Source organism: Rhinichthys klamathensis, unplaced genomic scaffold (genome assembly GCF_029890125.1).
Source record: "Rhinichthys klamathensis goyatoka isolate OS25496 unplaced genomic scaffold, OSU_Roscu_1.1 h1tg000137l_1, whole genome shotgun sequence".
NCBI classification, from domain to species: Eukaryota; Metazoa; Chordata; class Actinopteri; order Cypriniformes; family Leuciscidae; genus Rhinichthys; species Rhinichthys klamathensis.
Window position 1 is genome coordinate 1,255,245 of NW_026606672.1, and position 22,942 is coordinate 1,278,186.

A 22,942-nucleotide genomic window follows, 5' to 3' on the forward strand; every position below is an offset into this window, starting at 1 on the left:
GCCACTGGTCACCATCCACTTTCGTTGTTTAGACTGACAAGCCCATTGTTAAATTCAACCTGAGCATAAATAAGATCACATGGGCTTCAATTGAGTGACATGAGGGTGAGTAGGTCATGATAGACTTTTGGTGAACAATCCCAATCCCATTTAAATTTTTTCAGTGTGTTCTTTCATTGCTCTTTTTTTACACAGTTCATTAACATCAGCTTATTAGAAAAACATTGTCTGCTGCTTAATAGGTAATAAAAAGAAAAAAGTAATGTTGTTTGTCTCTCATAGCTCGGAGCCCAGCCCGAACTCCTGCCACTGGAGCAAATTTTAATCGCTCTACAGAAGATCTGCGTAGCAAGCAAGCAAACTATGGCCGACTACGTGAGTCTTTGCGCCTCTTTTAATCCTTTTTTATTATTATTGCAGTGGTGGGCCGTCAGGGCCAGCAAGGCCTTCTCTGCTGGCCTAAACACTCAGAATCACTGACTTGCACTTAATATATTTTTCCATTAATGAGTATTAAATTATTCCCAATAGTCCATTCTTTTCTCTTGGTTGCGCTGCTTCCAGTAGTGTATGTTTATGTTAGAGCTTTTATCCAATCATATTTCAGCCATCATGTGTTGCCATGGCCAAAGAAATCTGCCTTGAGGCCTTCAGAATCAATAATGCGGGCGCCTGTAGCTTAAAAGGAATGGCAATGAAACTGTTGCTTTAACCATTCAGATAATACTTAATCAGCCAATCAGATTTCGATTTGACTGCAGCATCTAGTATTTTCACGTCTTTTGATTGGATGGTCAGAGCGCTATTGACTATTGATTAGACTATTGTAACCCTTGAAGGACAAGACAAGGGAGGCTCCGTTTCTGAACTTATAATCGGAACGCAAGAACCACTGTACACTAACGCACAACACAAGCCAAACTTACTCGCTCGTTTCTCTCTACCCGGCCTTTTCCGAACTCACCGCATTAACCCTATAACTGCCGGTACAAAATAAAAACAGCAATTTCACAACAATTATAGAGAGTCTGTGTGCTGCTACACTATTAAAAGTTATTAATTCAGGTAGGACACTACTGAAGGCCTAGGTGTGAAATGCACGGCCCGCCACTGTATTATTGCATATTCTGCTAATGCCACAGCTGGTTGAAGAGCTGGGAAGAAAATAAAGCTAGATTTAAGTTCAGCAGTCCTTTATTTACAATTTACTTAACACAGCACTCAGGATTCTCTGGATCTAAACACGGATGGAACAACCAACTTTACACTACCAAACTACCGAACAAAGACTGACAGGAAGCAAGCTCATTTTATACAATACCAAAGCAGTCAAAGCAACGATTAACAGGTGTCCAACTAAATCAGTAACCTAAGCAGCAAACAAACAGGTGGAAAAACGTACTCTGTTACTAGCGTAACCTCGGTTCCCTTTCGAGAACGGTCACTTCATATTGCGTAGCTAATACGCAGTGGGGACGCAATATAAAACGCCGCACCATTAGCAACTGGCTGCATCCAACTGGAGCCTAGGGAAACACCACGAGGCTCACAGAACAAGCCATAAAAAAAAAATATATATATAAGTGACAGCAAACGGACCTGAGTCGGGTTTCATGAATAAGGGGCTGGGGCTCACTTGTAAGAGTCCTAGGACAACTTGTGCTTATGGACAGTAACATGTTATACTGACATGTATAATGGCTGCCGCACAAATGTCATTAATTGTCACACCACTGTACCAAGCCCACGAAGAGTGGGCTCTAGCGCCTATGGGACAAACCTGGCCCACAGAAGCGTATGCCAGGGAGATGGCATCCACTATCTATCTGTACAGTCTCTGCTTCGTGATCGGTAACCCCTTGGTGCAACCGCCGAAGCAAACAAAGAGCTGTTCTGACTGCCTAAACGGCGCAGAATGCTCCAAGTACACTTTTAGAGCCATAACAGGACAGAGCAAATTAGCCTCCCCATCGTTCTCTGAGGGTGGAAGTGCTGATAATGTAATAACCTGAGATGAGTTGAGAGCACCTTAAAGGGATAGTTCACTTTGAAATTAATTTTTGATATGTTTTAGCTTACCTCAAGGGCATCCAAGATGTAGGTGTCTTTGTGTCCACAGTATTTTCAATTTTGTTATTGTTCTTGTCTGTCAGTCATATAATGCAGGCCTATGGGGTCCACCTCAAAGAGCATACACAGAGAAGTCCAAATTAAACATGATTTAATGACTCGTAAATGTAAGTACACATTGATGGCCTAAGACACGAAACGAGCGGTTTGTGTGAGAAAACGAACAGTATTTATATCGTTTTTACCTCTTGTAATCACAGTCACGTCCAAGTACTCTGATGGCGCGGGCGCCTCTGTCTGCGCAAGCGCCGGCAAGCGCCGGAAAGCCCCGGAAGTGATCTCTCGCGCGTGTACGTCACTCATTGTTTACACAGAGATTTCGGACGTAAAATCTCTCTTTTTTTCTAATTTCTTTCCGAAATCGTCTTCCATTGCGATTTCCTGTATATCTAAATATGTTTAGATCTTCACAGTGAAAGGTAAAACATCCGAAATCTCTGTGTAAACAATGAGTGACGTACACGCGCGAGAGATCACTTCCGGGGCTTTCCGGCGCTTGCCGGCGCTTGCGCAGACAGAGGCGCCAGCGCCATCAGAGTACTTGGACGTGACTGTGATTACAAGAGGTAAAAACAATATAAATACTGTTCGTTTTCTCACACAAACCGCCCGTTTCGTGTCTTAGGCCATCAATGTGTACTTACATTTACGAGTCATTAAATCATGTTTAATTTGGACTTCTCTGTGTATGCTCTTTGAGGTGGACCCCATAGGCCTGCATTATATGACTGACAGACAAGAACGGTTTGACCTAAAAATAACAAAATTGAAAATACTGTGGACACAAAGACACCTACATCTTGGATGCCCTTGAGGTAAGCTAAAACATATCAAAAATGTATTTCAAAGTGAACTATCCCTTTAAGTACATAACCATGCCTTGGCTTGAGAGTGACCCCGGAGTCATCTATCCCAAATTCCAGGCAGGAAGGGCTCAATGAGAGCGCCTGCAAATCTCCCACTCGCTTGACTGATGCCAGGGCCAGCAGCAGAGCAGTTTTCAGCGAAAGTGACTGCCACGCATGGGCTGGCACACGGCGCTTTAGCCAGTTCTGAAGGGGGCGCATATGCAGTAATCCTAGCTGGAGTACTGACGATGCAGCGGCCATGAGACCGAGAAGCCTCTGAAACTTTCTGAGGGGCGTGCGCGCACCTACCCTGAAGAAGAAGGCTATCAGCTGTTGGATAGAGAGAGCGCGCTCTGGTGTGAGCCGCGCTCTCATCATTGTAGAGTCGATAACTGTGCCCAGAAAGATTACGTTCTGGCTGGGCAACCGTTTGCTTTTGGAAAAATGTATCCTGAGCGCAAGCATTCCAAGTGGCTGAGGAGCATGGATCTGTGTGTCAATAATTCGGTCTTCGACTGAGACATAATGAGCCAATCGTCGAGATAGTTAAGCACGCGCACTCCCTGTTGCCTCAGGTGAGAAAGCGCTGCCTCCATGCACTTCGTGAAAGTACGAGGTGCTAGGGACAGAATGGCCTCAAGAATGGCCTGTGATTGGACATTATTTGAATGTGAAAGTAAGCATCTTTCAGATCCACCGTAAAAAAACAATCCCCTGGGCGAACCTGCGCGAGGATTTGTTTGGTAGTTATCATTCTGAACGGGCGTCTCATGAGAGCTTTGTTCAGATGTCTCAGATCTAAAATGGGGTGGGTGCCACCGTCCTTCTTTGGCACAAGGAAGTAGCGGCTGTAAAACCCTGATCGGCTCAGCGCGGGGGCGGGGGACTAATTCTATCGCCCCTTTTGCTAGCAGATTTTGTACTTTGGTGCGAAGCACGTGTCCCCCCCAGGTAAAGGGGGACCGGTTACCCGGGTGTTGTGTGTTTGAAACATACTCATTTTGTGCTTTATTTGGGTCGCTGTGAAAACAGCGTTTGTTTGTAGTGGCGCGTGCAGTGCAACGGCCCATTGACTACAATATGAAAATCTCCAGCAGCCTGAGCTGAACAGGGAGCTGTGAGATTTAAATGAGCTCTTTTCGAGGGCGGTCCGGCTAGAGGGAGACTCAGACCCTCTCTCTTTCCCCCTGTAGCTAGGAGGGCTTCGGCGGTTCAGGGTCCAACACGGTAGCGCTTAGCTGATCTTGAGTGATGACGGGTATCAGCCACAGGGTGGGGCTGAGAGACCCGAGGCGCTAGTTTCGCTGGCTGAGGAGGTGGCGTGCTCTTGTGGCGGCTCGAGGCAGAGCTGGAGCGCTAATGCAGGAAGTGTCTCATAGCTTGAGAAGACTTCTCCGCCTCTGTAAATCTCTCAGAAAACCCTTTCACAGCTGGGCCGAAGAGACCGGTGCTGGAGATAGGTGAATCGAGGAACGCCGTCCTTTCCGCCTCTTTGATGTCCGTGAGGTTCAGCCAGAGGTGGCGCTCAAGCACGACGAGGTTAGCCATACCCTTTGCTGGTTCCCCTGAGCGGTAGCCTTTGTAGCGTGCAGAGCTAGGTCTGTGGCGCTGCGCAGGTCACGGAACGCCTCAGGGTTCAGGCCAGACTCGTCCATTGTCTGGAGAAGCTTGGCCTGAAACACTTGTAAAACCGCCATGGTGTGCAGAGCCGATGCAGCCTGACCGGAAGCAGAAAAGGTACGTCCAGCGAGGGCTGAAGTGTTTCGGCAGGGCTTCGAGGGGTGTACTGTTCTAGATCTCCAGCCAGCAGCAGTGGGCGGGCACAGATGGGCAGCGACTGCTTCCTCGAGCGGTGGCAGCTTCTCATAACCTTTTTCCGCTGCGCCGTCAACAGAGGAGAGCGTAGCGGAAGTAGAAGGGCTTGTGCATGCCGAGTATGGCGCGCCACGACTTCGTGAGTTCATCGTGGACCTCAGGGCGCTGGTTTGTGGCGGGGGGCCTGCAGGCGCCCTGGCAGGAACCATCCATCCAGCCAACTCCTAGGCGGCTCCTCAGGCGAGGCCCATTCGAAACCGAGGTCTGAAACGGCCACAGTGAGGCGTCCGAATTAGTCCTGCTAGTAGCTGCGCTAGCAGCAGACTGTGAGAGGGCGGGGTCAACCGAGCTCGACCACTCTTCCGCAATGGAGAGGCTGTCGTGTTCTTCATCCGATCCGCCGAAGGAGACGAGACCCGCCGCTCAAAGGGAGGACAGGACAGGCGAAGGATACTGAGATGGAGAAAGCGAGGCACGCAGGGGACGTGGCCGACGTGGGCTCACTTACTTCCATGTGCTCGGGCTGCCGTTGGCTGCGGCGCTTCTTCTTCCGCGGCTGAAGTAGTGCAGGGAAAGGAGGAGCAGGAGGAGCGGTGTCGCCGTCTCGAAAGAGCTAACTGCATTCCGCAGCATTGAGATGGGCAGGCGTACGCACTACGCAGTGAGAGCAGCCCGCGGCAGAGAGTGCAGCTTCAGCGCGGCCGGGTCCCAGGCACGTGGCGCACTCCGTGTGCCCATCATCCTCGTGTATAGATGATCTGCACGAGGTGCATGAAGAGCGAGGCATTTGTAACAACGCTCGCTGAAATTTCTCTTTGAGAACTGAGTGTTGCAGTGGCGAACACAACAGTAGCAGTAAAAGGATATTATAGCGTTTTCCGCCGGATGGCCACAGGAGAGCAGCGACAGAAGAGAACGGCTTCGAGGTGAGTTAAAGGCACTGTCCGCTGTTTGCAAGGGCTCGCTCTAGCTGTCTGGCTTGTTTCCACGGTGAAGGCTTGAGAGGAGTCAGATATGTGAAGTGAAGCTGAAGGAGAGAAAATCTGCTAGATGGCCAAAATGGGCACTCTTTATAGGCTTAAGCCATGCCCATTTAGGCACGCTCTAAAGTGTTGGGCGCCAAGTCATGGGCGCTTGGCCATAGGATGTGCAGTTGCCGCAGCACAGCCAATGGGCGAGCTAGACGCTCTGCTGTGTTCGCTGTGCAGCTGCACTGCGTTTGAAATTATTAGCTTCAATATTTCTCGAGGAACGGAGTTCCCCACTGTGTATTAGCTACGCAATACGAAGTGACCGTTCTCGAAAGGGAACTGGAACAAAGGAAACATGTGCAAAACACAGGAAAACAGCACATAACCCTGACAGGAAACACTTTACAATAAGGTCCCATTAGTTAATGCATTAATTAACTAACAATGAGCAATACATTGTTACGGTATTTATTAATCTTTTTTAACATTAGTTAATAAAAAATAGGACTGTTCATTGTTAGTTCATGTTAGCTCACCTCAGGTCCATTAAATAATATTAACAGATATAGCTTTTGATTTTAATAATGTATTAGTAAATGTTGAAATTAACATTAACCAAGATTACTATTTTTCATTGTTAGTTCATGTTAACTAATGTTAACAATTAGAACCTTATTGTAAATTGTTACCCATATTGTATTCATCTAGAAAGAATTGATCTTGGGTTTGGTTAAAAGCAATTAAAGAGTTAATTCTGCTTAGGATAATGTGGTTGATCAACATTTTGTGTTTTTAATTTGCATTTTTATAGAAAGGTTTTTCATTAGAGCTGTCCAGAAAGAGTAGATTTTTAATTAAATAAGTGAGTGATGCTAGATTAGTTGTTAAATAGCTAGTCAGCTTTATATCATGTTGGAGTAAGACTTAAATATGTATAATTTTGAGGAAATATTTGTAATTGCATTTCTGTGTATATTTGTACCTGTGTCCGCAGGCCACGCTCAAAGCAGGAGCATGAATGACATTGCAGACTCACCAAGCACAGACCAGGTGAGTCACATGTTATCACAATGTGTCTTTATCTGTAATAGAAAGCCCCAATTTGACAAGGCACGATAGCGATTATATTGTTCACAATAGCATCTTCACAGATTTTTTGTATTTGCTTTGATACTATTTTTAGCTGCCGTGTCCAGTTTTTCACACTGACTTGACTGACAAATTCAGACAGATTCTAGAAATCAATGCCTCTTCTGCTTTCTTTATCATCAACATATTGGAAATTGATGAAGAATTTAAATCAACACAATGTATATATTTTTTCTTAATATAAAAAGGTATAATCTTAGAGTTGACCATGATTTCACCATGTTTTGAGGTCACAGAAAGACAGTTCTGTAGTCCTTCAGATTCATCACCAAAATGAGAAATTCCTGCCATTATAAACTTTTCATATTTTGCTGGAGACATTTTATAAATTGTGTCTTTAAGAAAATTTTATTGATGTATTTGATAGTTTATTTTGTTGAAACTGTGCTTGTACTAAAAAGTAAACTTAGCAGCATATATGATAGAGGTTGCTGTGTGTGTGTGTGTGTGTGTGTGTGTGTGTGTGTGTGTGTGTGTGTGTGTGTGTGTGTGTGTGTGTGTGTGTGTGTGTGTGTGTGTGTGTGTGTGTGTGTGTGTGTGTGTGGTTCTACCGATCTGATGAGATGTGCATTGCCGTGGCCTGGTGTCTAGGTCAGTATTGATCTGCCATTGGTAAAACGTGCCATCTGACCGTGTGGTCCTCGTGCTAAGCTCTCACATGCAGAGAGATACCCGGGAGCTGCGGTCTGTTCCCTTTGGAAAAATAGTGTCACTGTTTCCATCTTTTTTTCATGTGCACACAATGTACAAGGCTATAGCCACCAGTTACAACACTCATTTACTACTGTCCTGCTTTGTTTATGAAGATATAGCCTATTGTAACAGGAAAGTGTTAATTATTTTTGTCTTTTAATTGTAACTCATATCTTTGCGTGTTAGTCTTGTTCTGTGATGAAATAGAAGGGTTAATGACAACATGAGGGTTCTGTGATGGAATAGAAGGGTTAGTGACAACATGAGAGTTCTGTGATGGAATAGAAGGGTTAATGACAACATAAGGGTCCTGCGATGGAATAGAAGGGTTAATGACAACATGAGGGTTCTGTGATGGAATAGAAGGGTTAATGACAACATGAGGGTTCTGTGATGGAATAGAAGGGTTAATGACAACATGAGGGTTCTGTGATGGAATAGAAGGGTTAATGACAACCTGAGGGTCCTGCGATGGAATAGAAGGGTTAATGACAACATGAGGGTTCTGTGATGGAATAGAATAGTAAAATGACAACATGAGGGTCCTGTGATGGAATAGAAGGGTTAGTGACATCATGAGGGTCCTGTGATGGAATAGAAGCATTAGTGACAACATGAGGGTCCTGTGATGGAACAGATGAGTTAAATCAGGGGTTCTTAACTCTGGTCCTTGAAGTCCACTTTTCTGCAGAGTTTAGCTCCAACCTTGATCAAACTCACCTGCCTGTAACTTTCTAGTAATCCAGAGGACCTCGATTGGCTTGTTCAGGTGTTCGATTAGGGTTGGAGGAGAACTTTGCAGGAAAGTGGACCTCAAGGGCCAGAGTTGAGAGCCCCTGAGTTAAATGACAACAAGGGTCCTGTGATGGAACAGAAGGGTTAAAGGACAGCACATGGGTCCTTTTGTTCGAACAAAATTCTTTTATGTTATTTTTTCTTTACTCACTTTGATTTCAGCTGAAGAACAAGTTCATGAAGAAAATTCCAAGAGATGCAGAGGCATCCAATGTTCTGGTGGGAGAAGTGGACTTCTTAGATAAACCCTTTGTTGCCTTCGTTCGGCTGTCTCAGGCCACTACTCTTGGGGGTCTGACGGAAGTCCCAGTGCCCACCAGGTAACAGTTTTGCACATTAAAAACTCACATTATGTCTGTAAAAAGATCATGGAAAAAGTTTAATGAACTAAAGCTTTGACCATATATCTCTTAATGGACAGATTCTTGTTTGTGCTACTTGGGCCTCCTGGTAAAGCCAAATCTTACAATGAAATTGGACGGGCCATTGCCACTCTCATGGTGGATGATGTAAGTTTGATTGATTTGTTATGCAGTTAATATTTTTCATATACAGTACGTTCTTATCTTTAATGTTCAATTCTTCCAGATAAACTTGTATCATACATTGCTCTTTAAAGTGATCAAAATATTTATTTCCTCTGTTTTATCCACAGCTCTTCAGTGATGTAGCATATAAAGCCAGGGACCGGGAGGATCTGATTGCTGGAATTGATGAGTTCCTGGACGAGGTGATTGTACTTCCACCTGGAGAATGGGACCCCAAAATTCGCATAGAACCCCCCAAAAAAATTCCCTCAGCAGACAAAAGGTAAAGCTCATTCTTCTTCTGTGTCTTTGTTCGGCCCATATGCTTCACATCTTTACATTCCTCTTTGTTTCTCTGAAAAGGAAGTCTGTGTTTTCCCTCAATGAGCTGGGTCAGATGAACGGGACAGCAGGCGGCGGAGGGCCTGCTGGCGAGGATGAGGAAATGCCTGTTCCACATGAACTTGGCGAAGAATTGGCATTTACGGGGAGGTGAGTGTGTGAATACGCTGACTGACATAATTATGCACCATCCATCCATCCATCCATCCATTTTAATTCTGCCTTATATTTGCCACCTCAATTCAAATTCAGCTTAAATTCAGGAATTTAGTTGAAATTTAAATGACAACCACAATTTAGTTCTGAATTGCGCACAGCCCTGCCAACTGAGTGTACGGCACATTTACATTTGCCGGTTGATCATAAAGACACAAAGTTCTTGTACTTCGACCTTGCATAGTCTCTAAAACACTTTGGCTGAAAGACTCTTGGGTATAGCTTTTGGGTATAGCTTGAGTTTCAAAGTGTTCTTGTTTTATCTGTCTCTACAAATAATTGAAAGATACTTCAGAGCTCCAAGGTTTAAGAGAGTTTGTATCTTGATCAATATGTCGAAAAAGGAAAATGTAATGTTCTTTTTGGCACTTGGGCTAGAGGGTATGTGAGGACTTAGAGATAGAAAATTGGTGCCAGTATTCGGTGCTAATATTCAAGATAGATTTTGCCTCTGTCTGTCTAATACAAGCTAAAGAGGACAAGTCACTGATGAATAATGGATTAAACATCTATGTTTACGGGGCAGGTTCTGTGGTGGCCTTTTCCTTGACATCAAGAGGAAGATGCCCTGGTACCCGCGCGACTTTTATGAAGGCATCCACATTCAGTCCATCTCTGCGGTACTCTTCATCTACCTGGGCTGCATAACCAATGCAATCACCTTTGGGGGGCTTCTAGGGGATGCCACAGACAATTACCAGGTACACTTCGCAGTTTTCTACTCGACACTGAACATGACAGTTTGCTTAAAGTTGCATGTCATCATCTTTTATGGAGCATTTAACAAGCACGCTTGTGACCTAGCTTCATCTATAGCCCTTTTCTTTTTGGTCCCTCTCTTTCTCACCTTGTTTCCTTGTCTCTCTCTCACTGTTTAACTGTCTGTCAGGGTGTGATGGAGAGTTTTTTGGGCACCGCTCTAGCTGGAACGGTATTCTGCTTGTTTAGCGGTCAACCTCTCATTATTCTCAGCTCAACAGGCCCCATCCTCATCTTTGAGAAACTGCTTTATGAATTCAGCAAGTAAGAGCCATTCGCACCAATCCATCATAATTTCACAGTCTATTATTGCGGACAAAAAAAGTACAGCCTTGATTGCTCACTTTCATCAAGTGAAAGACCCTCATAAATCTTCTCTCTTAGTCTTCACTGATGCAAATAATGTCTTGCTCTCTTGTGTTCACTGCTTTAGTATTTACCTCTCTTTGTTTTTTCTTACCACTTTCTTTTCCTCAGGAATAATGGGATTGATTACATGGAGCTTAGGCTGTGGATCGGAATGCACTCCTGCGTGCAGTGTTTGCTCCTGGTCGTCACGGATGCCAGTTACATCATAAAGTACATGACGCGCTTCACAGAGGAAGGCTTCTCCAGCCTCATCTCTTTCATCTTCATCTCTGATGCCATCAAGAAAATGGTGGGATCCTTTAAATACTATCCCATCAACACTGACTTCAAACCGGACTACGTTACGGCCTACAAGTGCGAGTGTGTGGCGCCAGATCCGAGTAAGTCCATTCTTGGCGTAGAGCACATCAGTTCTGAAATGGAGAACTAAATGTGGAATAAATTGGATGTAGAGCAAATTTACCTTAATTTAGTGTGTCAGGATTTACACATGAAAAACAAATGGTAACAATTTACAATAAGGTGCAATTAGTTAACATTAGTTAAGGCATTAGGAATTATGAACTAATTTAAAAATATACTATTGTTCATTGTAAACTTATATTTGTTCAAAATACTTGTTAATAAGTTCAAATTGTCTTTTTAATTTTGTTAGGTTTTATTAATTTTAACTGTATCAAAAAACTGTAAAACTGTTTTTTATTTTTTTACATTTTTGAAGTATCTTAAAGCTGCTAAAGTTAATGTGCTAAAATCCATGTAAATTAAAATTAAAATCTATTTTCGAAATGCATGTTATTGATCATAAGTAGTTAATAGCCTACACCACCTGTCAATTTGATTGATTGTCAGGTGGGCGTGGCTATCCTTTGATCTTCCCCCGCCCCTTCCGGTTCCTCCCCTTCCTGTCCCGCCTCTTGTCCCGCCCCTTCCGGTTCCTCCCCTTCCTGTTACCTTTGACCTAGTTCCGCCCCTTCCTGTTAAACTTTCTGTCAAAATGATGGATGACGGCCTTTATCTAGTTCCGCCCCTTCCTTTTAAACTTTCTGTCAAAATGATGACAGTTTGTTTAATCGTTTGAAGTTAGTTTGAGATGTATTGACCTTGAATGTTAAAGTTACAAAACGATGGATTGTTACCTTTTATCTAGTTCCGCCCCTTGCGTTTACAGCTTCTGTCAAAATGACGGATGCTGGCAGTTTGTTTAATCGTTTGAAGTTTGTTTGATATGTATTGGACTTTGTTGTTACAATTACAAAGCGATGGATTGTTATTTTTTAGCGCATCCCCCCGCTATGCCTAAGCTTATCATTGCAGGTGTGTGTGAAAGTGATAAGAAAAAACTGTTATAGTTTATCTGTTCTTTAAAAGAATATAAAATAAAATCTTACATGTTTAGAGAGCAGGGGTTTTCTTCCCACACGGTAGCGCCGGATCTCTCTGAAAACTATCTCCAATTATATATTTTTTTGGACCGTAACCAGCTAGGGAGTCGTTTGTGTGTGTGTGTGTGTGTGTATGCGTGTGCACGCGTATGTTGAAGCAGCATGGATCTCCTCCCCTCCCTCCACATTGCTGGGGACCTTGAAAGTTTATCTCACACAGAAGTTGAAAAAGCATGTTGTTCATTTAAAATCTTACTAAATTACTGAAGTTGAAAAGCATTCTATTCCTTTAAAAGTGTATAAATTAAAATATATCATATATAAAATAAATAGTTTACTAAATTACTGAAGTTGAAAAGCATTCTGTTTATTTAAAATAAATATTTTACAAATTTACTGTACCAATTATGTTAGATTTAGATAAAAATAAAAAACATCTTGCATTTTCACCAGGGTTGAAGTAGCTCATATCACATAGATGTCCATATTGACCATTTAAAGTTTAAAAGAACCGCAGAGTATTTCTCTCACTCTTACACCAGCGTTTGACAGTCATAGGGGTGTGTTCAGTGATCAGAATGAGACTGTGAATGTTTTGCTAAATTTATTTCATAGTGTATAAGCATTAAAAGTTTGAAATAGACCTTTTTAAAAATATGATTTTAATTAAATTCAACGAATTCATAAAAAACAAATATGCTATATCGATGGTCTCTGGGGAAAACTTGACTATATTTTTTTATTTATCAGGGTGCATGTAAAGAACTTTGAAATTTGCGGCTCTCACAAGTTATCTCACACATTGTGTGAAAATGTTTAATAATTCCTCAAGTAGTATCTGTGAGAAAACCCCCACATAGGCCTATCTGTAGTGAGAGACCCCCATTGATAGCCTGCTTATAAGCTCCTTCCGATCACCAGCACATCTTCAGAGAAATACGTTACTTTATAATAATGTTAGCTTCAGGATATAGGATGACAGAGTAGATGAGCCTCTGTGCATCATGTAATGTTAGTCTGCTAACGCCTTTCCAGAGCCAAAGTTTTGTTCGTACTAAATTTATTTCAAAGCGTAATCGTAAACGTTTAAATATGAGCTTTTAAAAATGAAAAGATTGTTTAAATTAAATCTTTACAGTTTTAATACATTCGTATCTTTTAGAAGATTACTGTAATTATTTTGTTTAACGGTGACCTAAAGTATAATTGTTATTAATATAGCCATAATGATTTTTGTACTGTAACAGCATATTCTACCCCGTACACCTAAACACGACCATCACAGAAAATTGCATTTTTACATTGTTTTTTACATACTGTTTTGCACTGGTTCCATAAAATCAAATAAGTATATAACTCAATGTATAATGACAAATGTATTCAAACAATTTAACCTTAATTTTAGCTAAATTAATATATATATATATATAAAAATGATATATATATAAATATAAAATAACTCACAATAGCTTCACACCCTCACAGAGACGAGAGGAGTGACAGTCCAGATGAGCCTCTGGGGTCACAATGCCCCAGCATATGCAATGCTAGTCTGCTTTTCAGAGGTTTATTCATATTAAACTCGTTTAAAAGCATAATCTTAAAAGTTTAAAATTGAAAAAAAACTGTTTAAATCAAATCTTTAAAGTTTTATTAAAATCGTATCTTCTATTTATCATCTTAGAAGACTTCTGTATGATATAAATGATTTTCATAAAGGTATTATTTTTACTAAACATTGTTTGCTCAAAAAATAAAAAATGTTATAAATCAAGAACTGTGCTTAGGCGTCTTAGATCTTATTTCAAATAGTTTTTGTCCATGCGACATGAAACATGTTGTCAAAGTTTGTCACAAAGTTTTTGTTTTAAAAGAAATCCCAGGACTCTACATTGCTCTTATTTAGATTAAGTTGTATCATTTAGAAAATCACCACACATTTTCAGCGACGCAATGTGCCTCTGTGCTCCATGACGCAGCATAAGTTTGTCTTGAGCGAATATTTAATTTTACTCGTCTTAATTCAAAGCATGTTCTTACTTTTTCTGCGGTAGCTACGACCTATTGTACGTATAAGATATATCATATTTACTTTTCTTGCATCTCTCAAACTATCCTTATTCATTGTGGAAGCACACAGGGTGAAACCCTTCACTGAGAATATACTATCGGTTATCTACTCAAAATATATGTAGAAGTTTAAAATGTTAGCATTTGTTGATGCGACAGGCCACATGAACAGACTTTGAGGAGAGCTGATGATACTATAGCAGGAAACATGCCCCTTTGACCTCCTCCATTTTTGTAGGCTTTTTGTTAAATACCCCATAGCTTAGTCCTTAAATGGTACGCTGTGTAGGAATTTCCCCATCTAGCGGTGAAATTGTATTTTGCATTCAAACGCATAGTGCTCTCTAGCGCTTCGCTTTTTCAAATGCAAGTTGCAACTACGGTAACCGCTATGTGCCAAGAAGCTACGACATGTCGTCCAATTGCACTTCATCGAGTTTAACTATACACGTTCTACCGTTATGTTGCCTATATAATGAATTACACAACCACGGAATGAAAAAGCTTGTAATTTAGACCATAACACTGACTTAACTGTCGACGAGAAAGCAGGACTTCAGTGTCCCTTTCAAAGTCTTTCTCCTTCATTAGCTCTATCCACCTGGGAAAAGCTATCCCGATATTTACCGTCGTTTTGAATTTGCCAGACACGTTTCACTTTAAATTAATTTTTTAAGCTTTATCATGGCTACGAGGATTGCATTATGAAGTGCCGTGCAATCTTTCAAATTTGCCGGGGGAGTGACAAGCGCCTCTCACTGACCTTCTTGTGTCCGTTTCAGATGGTTTCAGTCAGCCGGCTCTAAACGAAAACGTGTTGTAGAAACGCGTTGAGGTAGCCTAGTGCTTTTTGTCCCTCTCCGCTATTATAGTTTTTCAAGATGGCGGAACGACATGAAGGGCTCCATGGACTTACCCGTCAGAACATTGGCAGAGCTAATTTTACACCAATGAGGTCATATTTATGAATAAAGCCATTGAGCTATAAAAATACTTTTTAAAATGTATTTAATTCCCCTTAAAACCAAAGATTAAGTTTAATGACACAACGGTCCACCCAAAATCAAATACTTTATACGATTTGTATTACACTTTTCAAAGGGTAATCTTACTTTAAAGTTTGAACAAAAATGTAAAAGCGCTTCTTCATTTTTGCCGTGTTCTGACACAATGTCATTAATTGGTACTTTTTTCCTTTAAACTTCTTTTAAAATATACTTTTCTTATTTATACAAAGGTTCAATTTCAATTCATTTCCTAGCAAGTATAAAGTAAAAAATATGATATATGATATGTCTGATGCAAAGTTTTTTTGCAAAAGAAATATGTGCCTCAAAACACCGAACAGTTCAACTCAGACGTAGACTAAAAATTCCCTTGGCTAGAAAAAATCTCTACAAAAGATCGTTTCTTCCTATGACAGTGATTATCTTACATCGTACAGTGTTTTAATTGAAACAATAGAGCAACTGTTGAACTATATTATTTTTTGTATTTGTGTTGTTGATATGTGATCTTATGGTACAATGTCAAAGAAAAATTTCCACTCTGTGAAAACAGACTGGACAATAAAGTTCAATCAATCAATCAAACGTAAGGTGGTTTTTCAGATTTTCCGCCAAAAATCAAATACTGTATTATCCTTTTCAAAGATTAATCTAGCTTATAAAGTTAGAATAAAAAACCAAAGATATCTTTATACCTGTTGTGTTCTGACACAAGGCCATTAGCTGATTCTTTTTTCTTTTATAAATTTACTGTCTACAAATATCAGCCTGATAAATATGTACTTAATACACGATTGAACAAGATAATCATGCTACCAAATACGTCTGACACAATGTTTTTAAGAAAAAGCAGTGTTTTAAAATGCAACTAAACCAGATGATTTTTCTTTTGACAAACCTACAGAAATGCCTGTTGATTACTAAGTTTCAGGCATAGCTCAACCATGCAATGTTTGAGAAAGCTAATATTGGTGTAATCTTTGCTCGGTCTCACCCACAAACGCAAAACTTTGTGTTGGGTGATTCGGGCATAGCTTTTTACTAAAAGAAAATATTATGGAAGTCATTATCAAACTATTTTATTTATTAATATTAGGGTTTCGTGCTGATTTAAAGTTTTTGTTATTAACTAATACCTTTATTTTTTTACATCCAGCACAAATTTTTTCAAAAATTGTTCTCTGACCCCAAATAAACAGATAATGGAATGCTCACAAGCTACAGTTAGATATTTTCCTGCTTAGTAGGTGTGTAAATAGTAGTGCTTAAATGTTTGGCTGTATTTTGTCACACCGTAGTGATGCAAAGTTTCACACTCTTGTAAAGACTATGGTCTAACTGTAAAACATAATCTTTATACATGAATTCAAAAGACCAAATCACTAAGAAAAGCACCGTTTATAATAATACATACACAAAAGTTCACAAATGATGGTTTTATTACTATTACTATTCAGATACCAGATGACACTGGTTCACATTTTGAATGTGTGTCTGTTTTAGGTGTGACTTTTCTTTGAGAGCCGTCAACATTCATTGTTTATAGGAATAAATGACCATTAATTCCCCAGATTAATTAGTGTTTGTACTCTGATGTATTTCTGTTTGACTAAATTGCAACTTTCCCTCTATCTACGATGTGGCATCACACAAAGTATTAACATGCTGTTAATATAAGCAAGTATTACTTGAGTTACTTACTTATAAGTAACTATTAACACGAAAAGCAAGTACATGCTGTTTTACACGTAAACTATTACAACAGAATCACATATGACTATTGCACTGAGAGAGGCGTATTCATTAAGACTGTTAAACAAAGTTCGGTGTTTAAAATTAAAATTGCACAAAAGTAAATGCTAGTGATCAACTTGCTAAAAAGTAAATTCAGCGTGACCCAACAAATACGAAAAGCGATTCGTGAGCAGTTTTGAAAGTTTGTAATTGACATCATGTTTCTTTTTGTTTTTGTACAGTTTGCAAAAACTATAGTCTACGAACGTGGTCAAACATAGGAATTTATGAAAAACATGAACAGATATTTCTACATGAGATATTTATTTTAGAACATCTTTCAGCTATGTCTACGAAACATCGACATGAAAGATGAGTATTTCTGTTTTTCTGTTACCTATAAAACTATTATACTTCAAACTCGTATAGCTATTGCCCATTTCACAGCACAGTCATAGATACATCGTTATGTTGTGTATGTCGCTAAACAACGGTTAAGCTAATGAATAACCGTTGAAAGGCGGGATGATTCATTTTTTTTTTTTTTTTTTTTTTTTTTTAATCCATCTACACCGATACTTTGACACAGGAGTTTTAGGCAAGGGTCTTTTAGGAAAACAGACGTTGTGTTTTATGTCTTAATAATCGTTCTTCTTTTAATGAAAAGTAAGCAGTTTTGTGGCCTCATCATCAAAAATGTTTTAACATATTGTAAATATCAATTGTTATATAAATTATATGTGAAACACGCTCAGTCGCATTAGAGTCGGATTCTTGTTTATATTGAACATTGCTATTGAACCGCTAGTGTTCTTAAATTGTTAATTTTTAACAACACTATCGTAACACTTTTTTGTATTTTGTACGATGTTTTCTTTACACCCATGGATATCCGTTTCCTACGGTTAGCTGTAATGTTAGTGAACTCTAGGCCTTCTCTTTTTTCATATACGACAGTATTTGCATGAATTGGCTTGATTTAATAAAATGATGGTTTAAACCACAGTGTAATTTTATACCATCCTAGTTTTTAAATATCTCTTAAATTTTATATTTTAACCCTTTATGCAAATGCGAATATTTTTTTCGTGTAAAACATCTATGTAGGTCATAGATCTATCTATGTTTTTAAAAATACAAATACATCTTTCTCTAAGTGACCCTCAAAATCTGGGGATAGCTTCCGTGTAGCTATTTTGATTGATCAGAAAATTACTTTTGTCGCTTTGTTTGAAGAAACACTTCAATCAGCTTGTGCTTGATAATTATTAAACAACCCTCAATTCGGTAATGACGTGTTTTACGCGATATTGATATCGCGTTTTAATTTAAACTCAATGAGTTAAAGTTCTATAACTAACTTAATATTGGGTAAAGTTAACTTAAAGTCTTGCTTTCTAAATGCTTTTTACAGAACTTGTCGCAAACAATTCATCCCCCTTTTTTAACCTCTTAATCTTTAATGAAAATATCATTACTGGATCAAGAGAAAATATTTGTCTTTGTCAGGAAAACAATGTTTCCTACATTTAGCCGTGATGCTAGCAAACTCTTGGTTTTCTCGGCATCTCTTTGCTTGTATACAACACTTGATATGCATTCATTTAAATAGTATATTATCCTACTTTATTACTATAATTATATTTTGGGGCGGTAAGTGGACATCGAATGTGGCGCGAGGGTCTTTGAAATATTTTAAATGCAATTTAGATGTAAGGTTTTAATGAGATCGAACATGACTATAAAATGAATAATTTTTAAGTCATTTATTCATAAGTCATTTTTTTTATTTCAACGTTATACTTTTGAGTATACAATCATATATATTGAAGTAGTGAAGAAAATGACTGACCGGCATTACATCCTGTACATAATGTAAACACTAACGACATTTACAGGTGATCCAGCCACAATATAAAGTCGCGACACGCAATCATGTTTTGCTCCAGGGCATAGCTCACCATACATTCAACTATTTCATCAATATCTGTTTTAACATTTTTTGACAGCAGTGACACACAGAGATCTGTTACAAACGTACACATACAGAGTAGTTCGTCGACTTGGAATTCCTCACGAGATTCAAGCATCACATCCAGAACTTTTCTGAGGATTACGCCGATCGGTTCTTTGCCGTTTAAAAACATGGGCGTAACATCCGTCCAGGATCCAACCAAGCCTCTTATGACATCCATTTCTTTTTTGAGATTTTTTACACGTTTGGTATCCCTCGCACAATCGTTATTCTCATCAAACGCAGCCTCGATGATCCTGTGCATCAAGCTAACCATCGGGCCTCTAAAATGATCTTTAAACATAGAGTCTAGCGTAGCTCTTAAACGACACTCTTTCCCTGTGGCGCACTCACACGCCGGATGACGCAGTGTCCCCGCTACGCCAGAACTCAACGGGGACTCCATCAGCTTTTGCGTCGCCATTTCTGAAGTTTTCAGATTTTTCGGTCCCCTATTCGATGGTGAAAGATTCTGTTAGTTCCTGGAATCTCCTGGAAGTCCTTACAACACAATCGTATAGACTTTGTGCGTTAACAAAGTTTTTGGGTCAGAAGTGTGAGTCGAAAAAGTGTACTTTGCGTCTGACAAACAAGAAGGTTGAAGCGGGGTTTTGACAGTCCATGTAACAACCAGACAATGTTCCTTCGACTTTTGATCGATGTTGCAGTAGCACAGCAGTCCGCGACTATTAGAGCTAGAGCCAGGGGTTGTGTGCGAAAAAAGAGGCTGGGCTCTGTGTAGAGCTTATCAGGACAACTGATAGTGCTCAGCCCGCCCCGTAGGAGGAGTTGTATAGGGGTGTTATCGTCATGACGTCGTAAACCGCTACGTAGGATTAAAGCCTCATTGAATCATAAGTAAAGTCATGGAGAAGTTATGCATATGCCGCCACATTCGATGTCCACTTACCGCCCCAAAATATAATTATAGTAATAAAGTAGGATAATATACTATTTAAATGAATGCATATCAAGTGTTGTATACAAGCAAAGAGATGCCGAGAAAACCAAGAGTTTGCTAGCATCACGGCTAAATGTAGGAAACATTGTTTTCCTGACAAAGACAAATATTTTCTCTTGATCCAGTAATGATATTTTCATTAAAGATTAAGAGGTTAAAAAAGGGGGATGAATTGTTTGCGACAAGTTCTGTAAAAAGCATTTAGAAAGCAAGGCTTTAAGTTAACTTTACCCAATATTAAGTTAGTTATAGAACTTTAACTCATTGAGTTTAAATTAAAACGCGATATCAATATCGCGTAAAACACGTCATTACCGAATTGAGGGTTGTTTAATAATTATCAAGCACAAGCTGATTGAAGTGTTTCTTCAAACAAAGCGACAAAAGTAATTTTCTGATCAATCAAAATAGCTACACGGAAGCTATCCCCAGATTTTGAGGGTCACTTAGAGAAAGATGTATTTGTATTTTTAAAAACATAGATAGATCTATGACCTACATAGATGTTTTACACAAAAAAAATATTCGCATTCGCATAAAGGGTTAAAATATAAAATTTAAGAGATATTTAAAAACTAGGATGGTATAAAATTACACTGTGGTTTAAACCATCATTTTATTAAATCAAGCCAATTCATGCAAATACTGTCGTATATGAAAAAAGAGAAGGCCTAGAGTTCACTAACATTACAGCTAACCGTAGGAAACGGATATCCATGGGTGTAAAGAAAACATCGTACAAAATACAAAAAAGTGTTACGATAGTGTTGTTAAAAATTAACAATTTAAGAACACTAGCGGTTCAATAGCAATGTTCAATATAAACAAGAATCCGACTCTAATGCGACTGAGCGTGTTTCACATATAATTTATATAACAATTGATATTTACAATATGTTAAAACATTTTTGATGATGAGGCCACAAAACTGCTTACTTTTCATTAAAAGAAGAACGATTATTAAGACATAAAACACAACGTCTGTTTTCCTAAAAGACCCTTGCCTAAAACTCTTGTGTCAAAGTATCGGTGTAGATGGATAAAAAAAAAAAAAAAAAAATGAATCATCCCGCCTTTCAACGGTTATTCATTAGCTTAACCGTTGTTTAGCGACATACACAACATAACGATGTATCTATGACTGTGCTGTGAAATGGGCAATAGCTATACGAGTTTGAAGTATAATAGTTTTATAGGTAACAGAAAAACAGAAATACTCATCTTTCATGTCGATGTTTCGTAGACATAGCTGAAAGATGTTCTAAAATAAATATCTCATGTAGAAATATCTGTTCATGTTTTTCATAAATTCCTATGTTTGACCACGTTCGTAGACTATAGTTTTTGCAAACTGTACAAAAACAAAAAGAAACATGATGTCAATTACAAACTTTCAAAACTGCTCACGAATCGCTTTTCGTATTTGTTGGGTCACGCTGAATTTACTTTTTAGCAAGTTGATCACTAGCATTTACTTTTGTGCAATTTTAATTTTAAACACCGAACTTTGTTTAACAGTCTTAATGAATACGCCTCTCTCAGTGCAATAGTCATATGTGATTCTGTTGTAATAGTTTACGTGTAAAACAGCATGTACTTGCTTTTCGTGTTAATAGTTACTTATAAGTAAGTAACTCAAGTAATACTTGCTTATATTAACAGCATGTTAATACTTTGTGTGATGCCACATCGTAGATAGAGGGAAAGTTGCAATTTAGTCAAACAGAAATACATCAGAGTACAAACACTAATTAATCTGGGGAATTAATGGTCATTTATTCCTATAAACAATGAATGTTGACGGCTCTCAAAGAAAAGTCACACCTAAAACAGACACACATTCAAAATGTGAACCAGTGTCGTCTGGTATCTGAATAGTAATAGTAATAAAACCATCATTTGTGAACTTTTGTGTATGTATTATTATAAACGGTGCTTTTCTTAGTGATTTGGTCTTTTGAATTCATGTATAAAGATTATGTTTTACAGTTAGACCATAGTCTTTACAAGAGTGTGAAACTTTGCATCACTACGGTGTGACAAAATACAGCCAAACATTTAAGCACTACTATTTACACACCTACTAAGCAGGAAAATATCTAACTGTAGCTTGTGAGCATTCCATTATCTGTTTATTTGGGGTCAGAGAACAATTTTTGAAAAAATTTGTGCTGGATGTAAAAAAATAAAGGTATTAGTTAATAACAAAAACTTTAAATCAGCACGAAACCCTAATATTAATAAATAAAATAGTTTGATAATGACTTCCATAATATTTTCTTTTAGTAAAAAGCTATGCCCGAATCACCCAACACAAAGTTTTGCGTTTGTGGGTGAGACCGAGCAAAGATTACACCAATATTAGCTTTCTCAAACATTGCATGGTTGAGCTATGCCTGAAACTTAGTAATCAACAGGCATTTCTGTAGGTTTGTCAAAAGAAAAATCATCTGGTTTAGTTGCATTTTAAAACACTGCTTTTTCTTAAAAACATTGTGTCAGACGTATTTGGTAGCATGATTATCTTGTTCAATCGTGTATTAAGTACATATTTATCAGGCTGATATTTGTAGACAGTAAATTTATAAAAGAAAAAAGAATCAGCTAATGGCCTTGTGTCAGAACACAACAGGTATAAAGATATCTTTGGTTTTTTATTCTAACTTTATAAGCTAGATTAATCTTTGAAAAGGATAATACAGTATTTGATTTTTGGCGGAAAATCTGAAAAACCACCTTACGTTTGATTGATTGATTGAACTTTATTGTCCAGTCTGTTTTCACAGAGTGGAAATTTTTCTTTGACATTGTACCATAAGATCACATATCAACAACACAAATACAAAAAATAATATAGTTCAACAGTTGCTCTATTGTTTCAATTAAAACACTGTACGATGTAAGATAATCACTGCCATAGGAAGAAACGATCTTTTGTAGAGATTTTTTCTAGCCAAGGGAATTTTTAGTCTACGTCTGAGTTGAACTGTTTGGTGTTTTGCGGCACATATTTCTTTTGCAAAAAAACTTTGCATCAGACATATCATATATCATATTTTTTACTTTATACTTGCTAGGAAATGAATTGAAATTGAACCTTTGTATAAATAAGAAAAGTATATTTTAAAAGAAGTTTAAAGGAAAAAAGTACCAATTA

General features: G+C 38.9%; 1 protein-coding gene across 7 annotated transcripts in view; it reads left to right on the forward strand.

The window, feature by feature from the left end:
- slc4a5a (solute carrier family 4 member 5a) overlaps positions 1-22,942 on the forward strand; it is a 54,612-nt gene that overhangs the window by 14,759 nt on the left and 16,911 nt on the right. For all 7 annotated transcript variants that reach the window (XM_056257412.1, XM_056257416.1, XM_056257417.1 and 4 more), the window contains 9 exons: positions 283-375; positions 6,759-6,814; positions 8,564-8,721; positions 8,823-8,910; positions 9,057-9,211; positions 9,292-9,420; positions 10,013-10,187; positions 10,376-10,509; positions 10,723-10,994. In XM_056257412.1, coding sequence (XP_056113387.1) covers positions 283-375; positions 6,759-6,814; positions 8,564-8,721; positions 8,823-8,910; positions 9,057-9,211; positions 9,292-9,420; positions 10,013-10,187; positions 10,376-10,509; positions 10,723-10,994 — 1,260 coding nt within the window. The remainder of the gene's footprint in view (positions 1-282; positions 376-6,758; positions 6,815-8,563; positions 8,722-8,822; positions 8,911-9,056; positions 9,212-9,291; positions 9,421-10,012; positions 10,188-10,375; positions 10,510-10,722; positions 10,995-22,942) is intronic.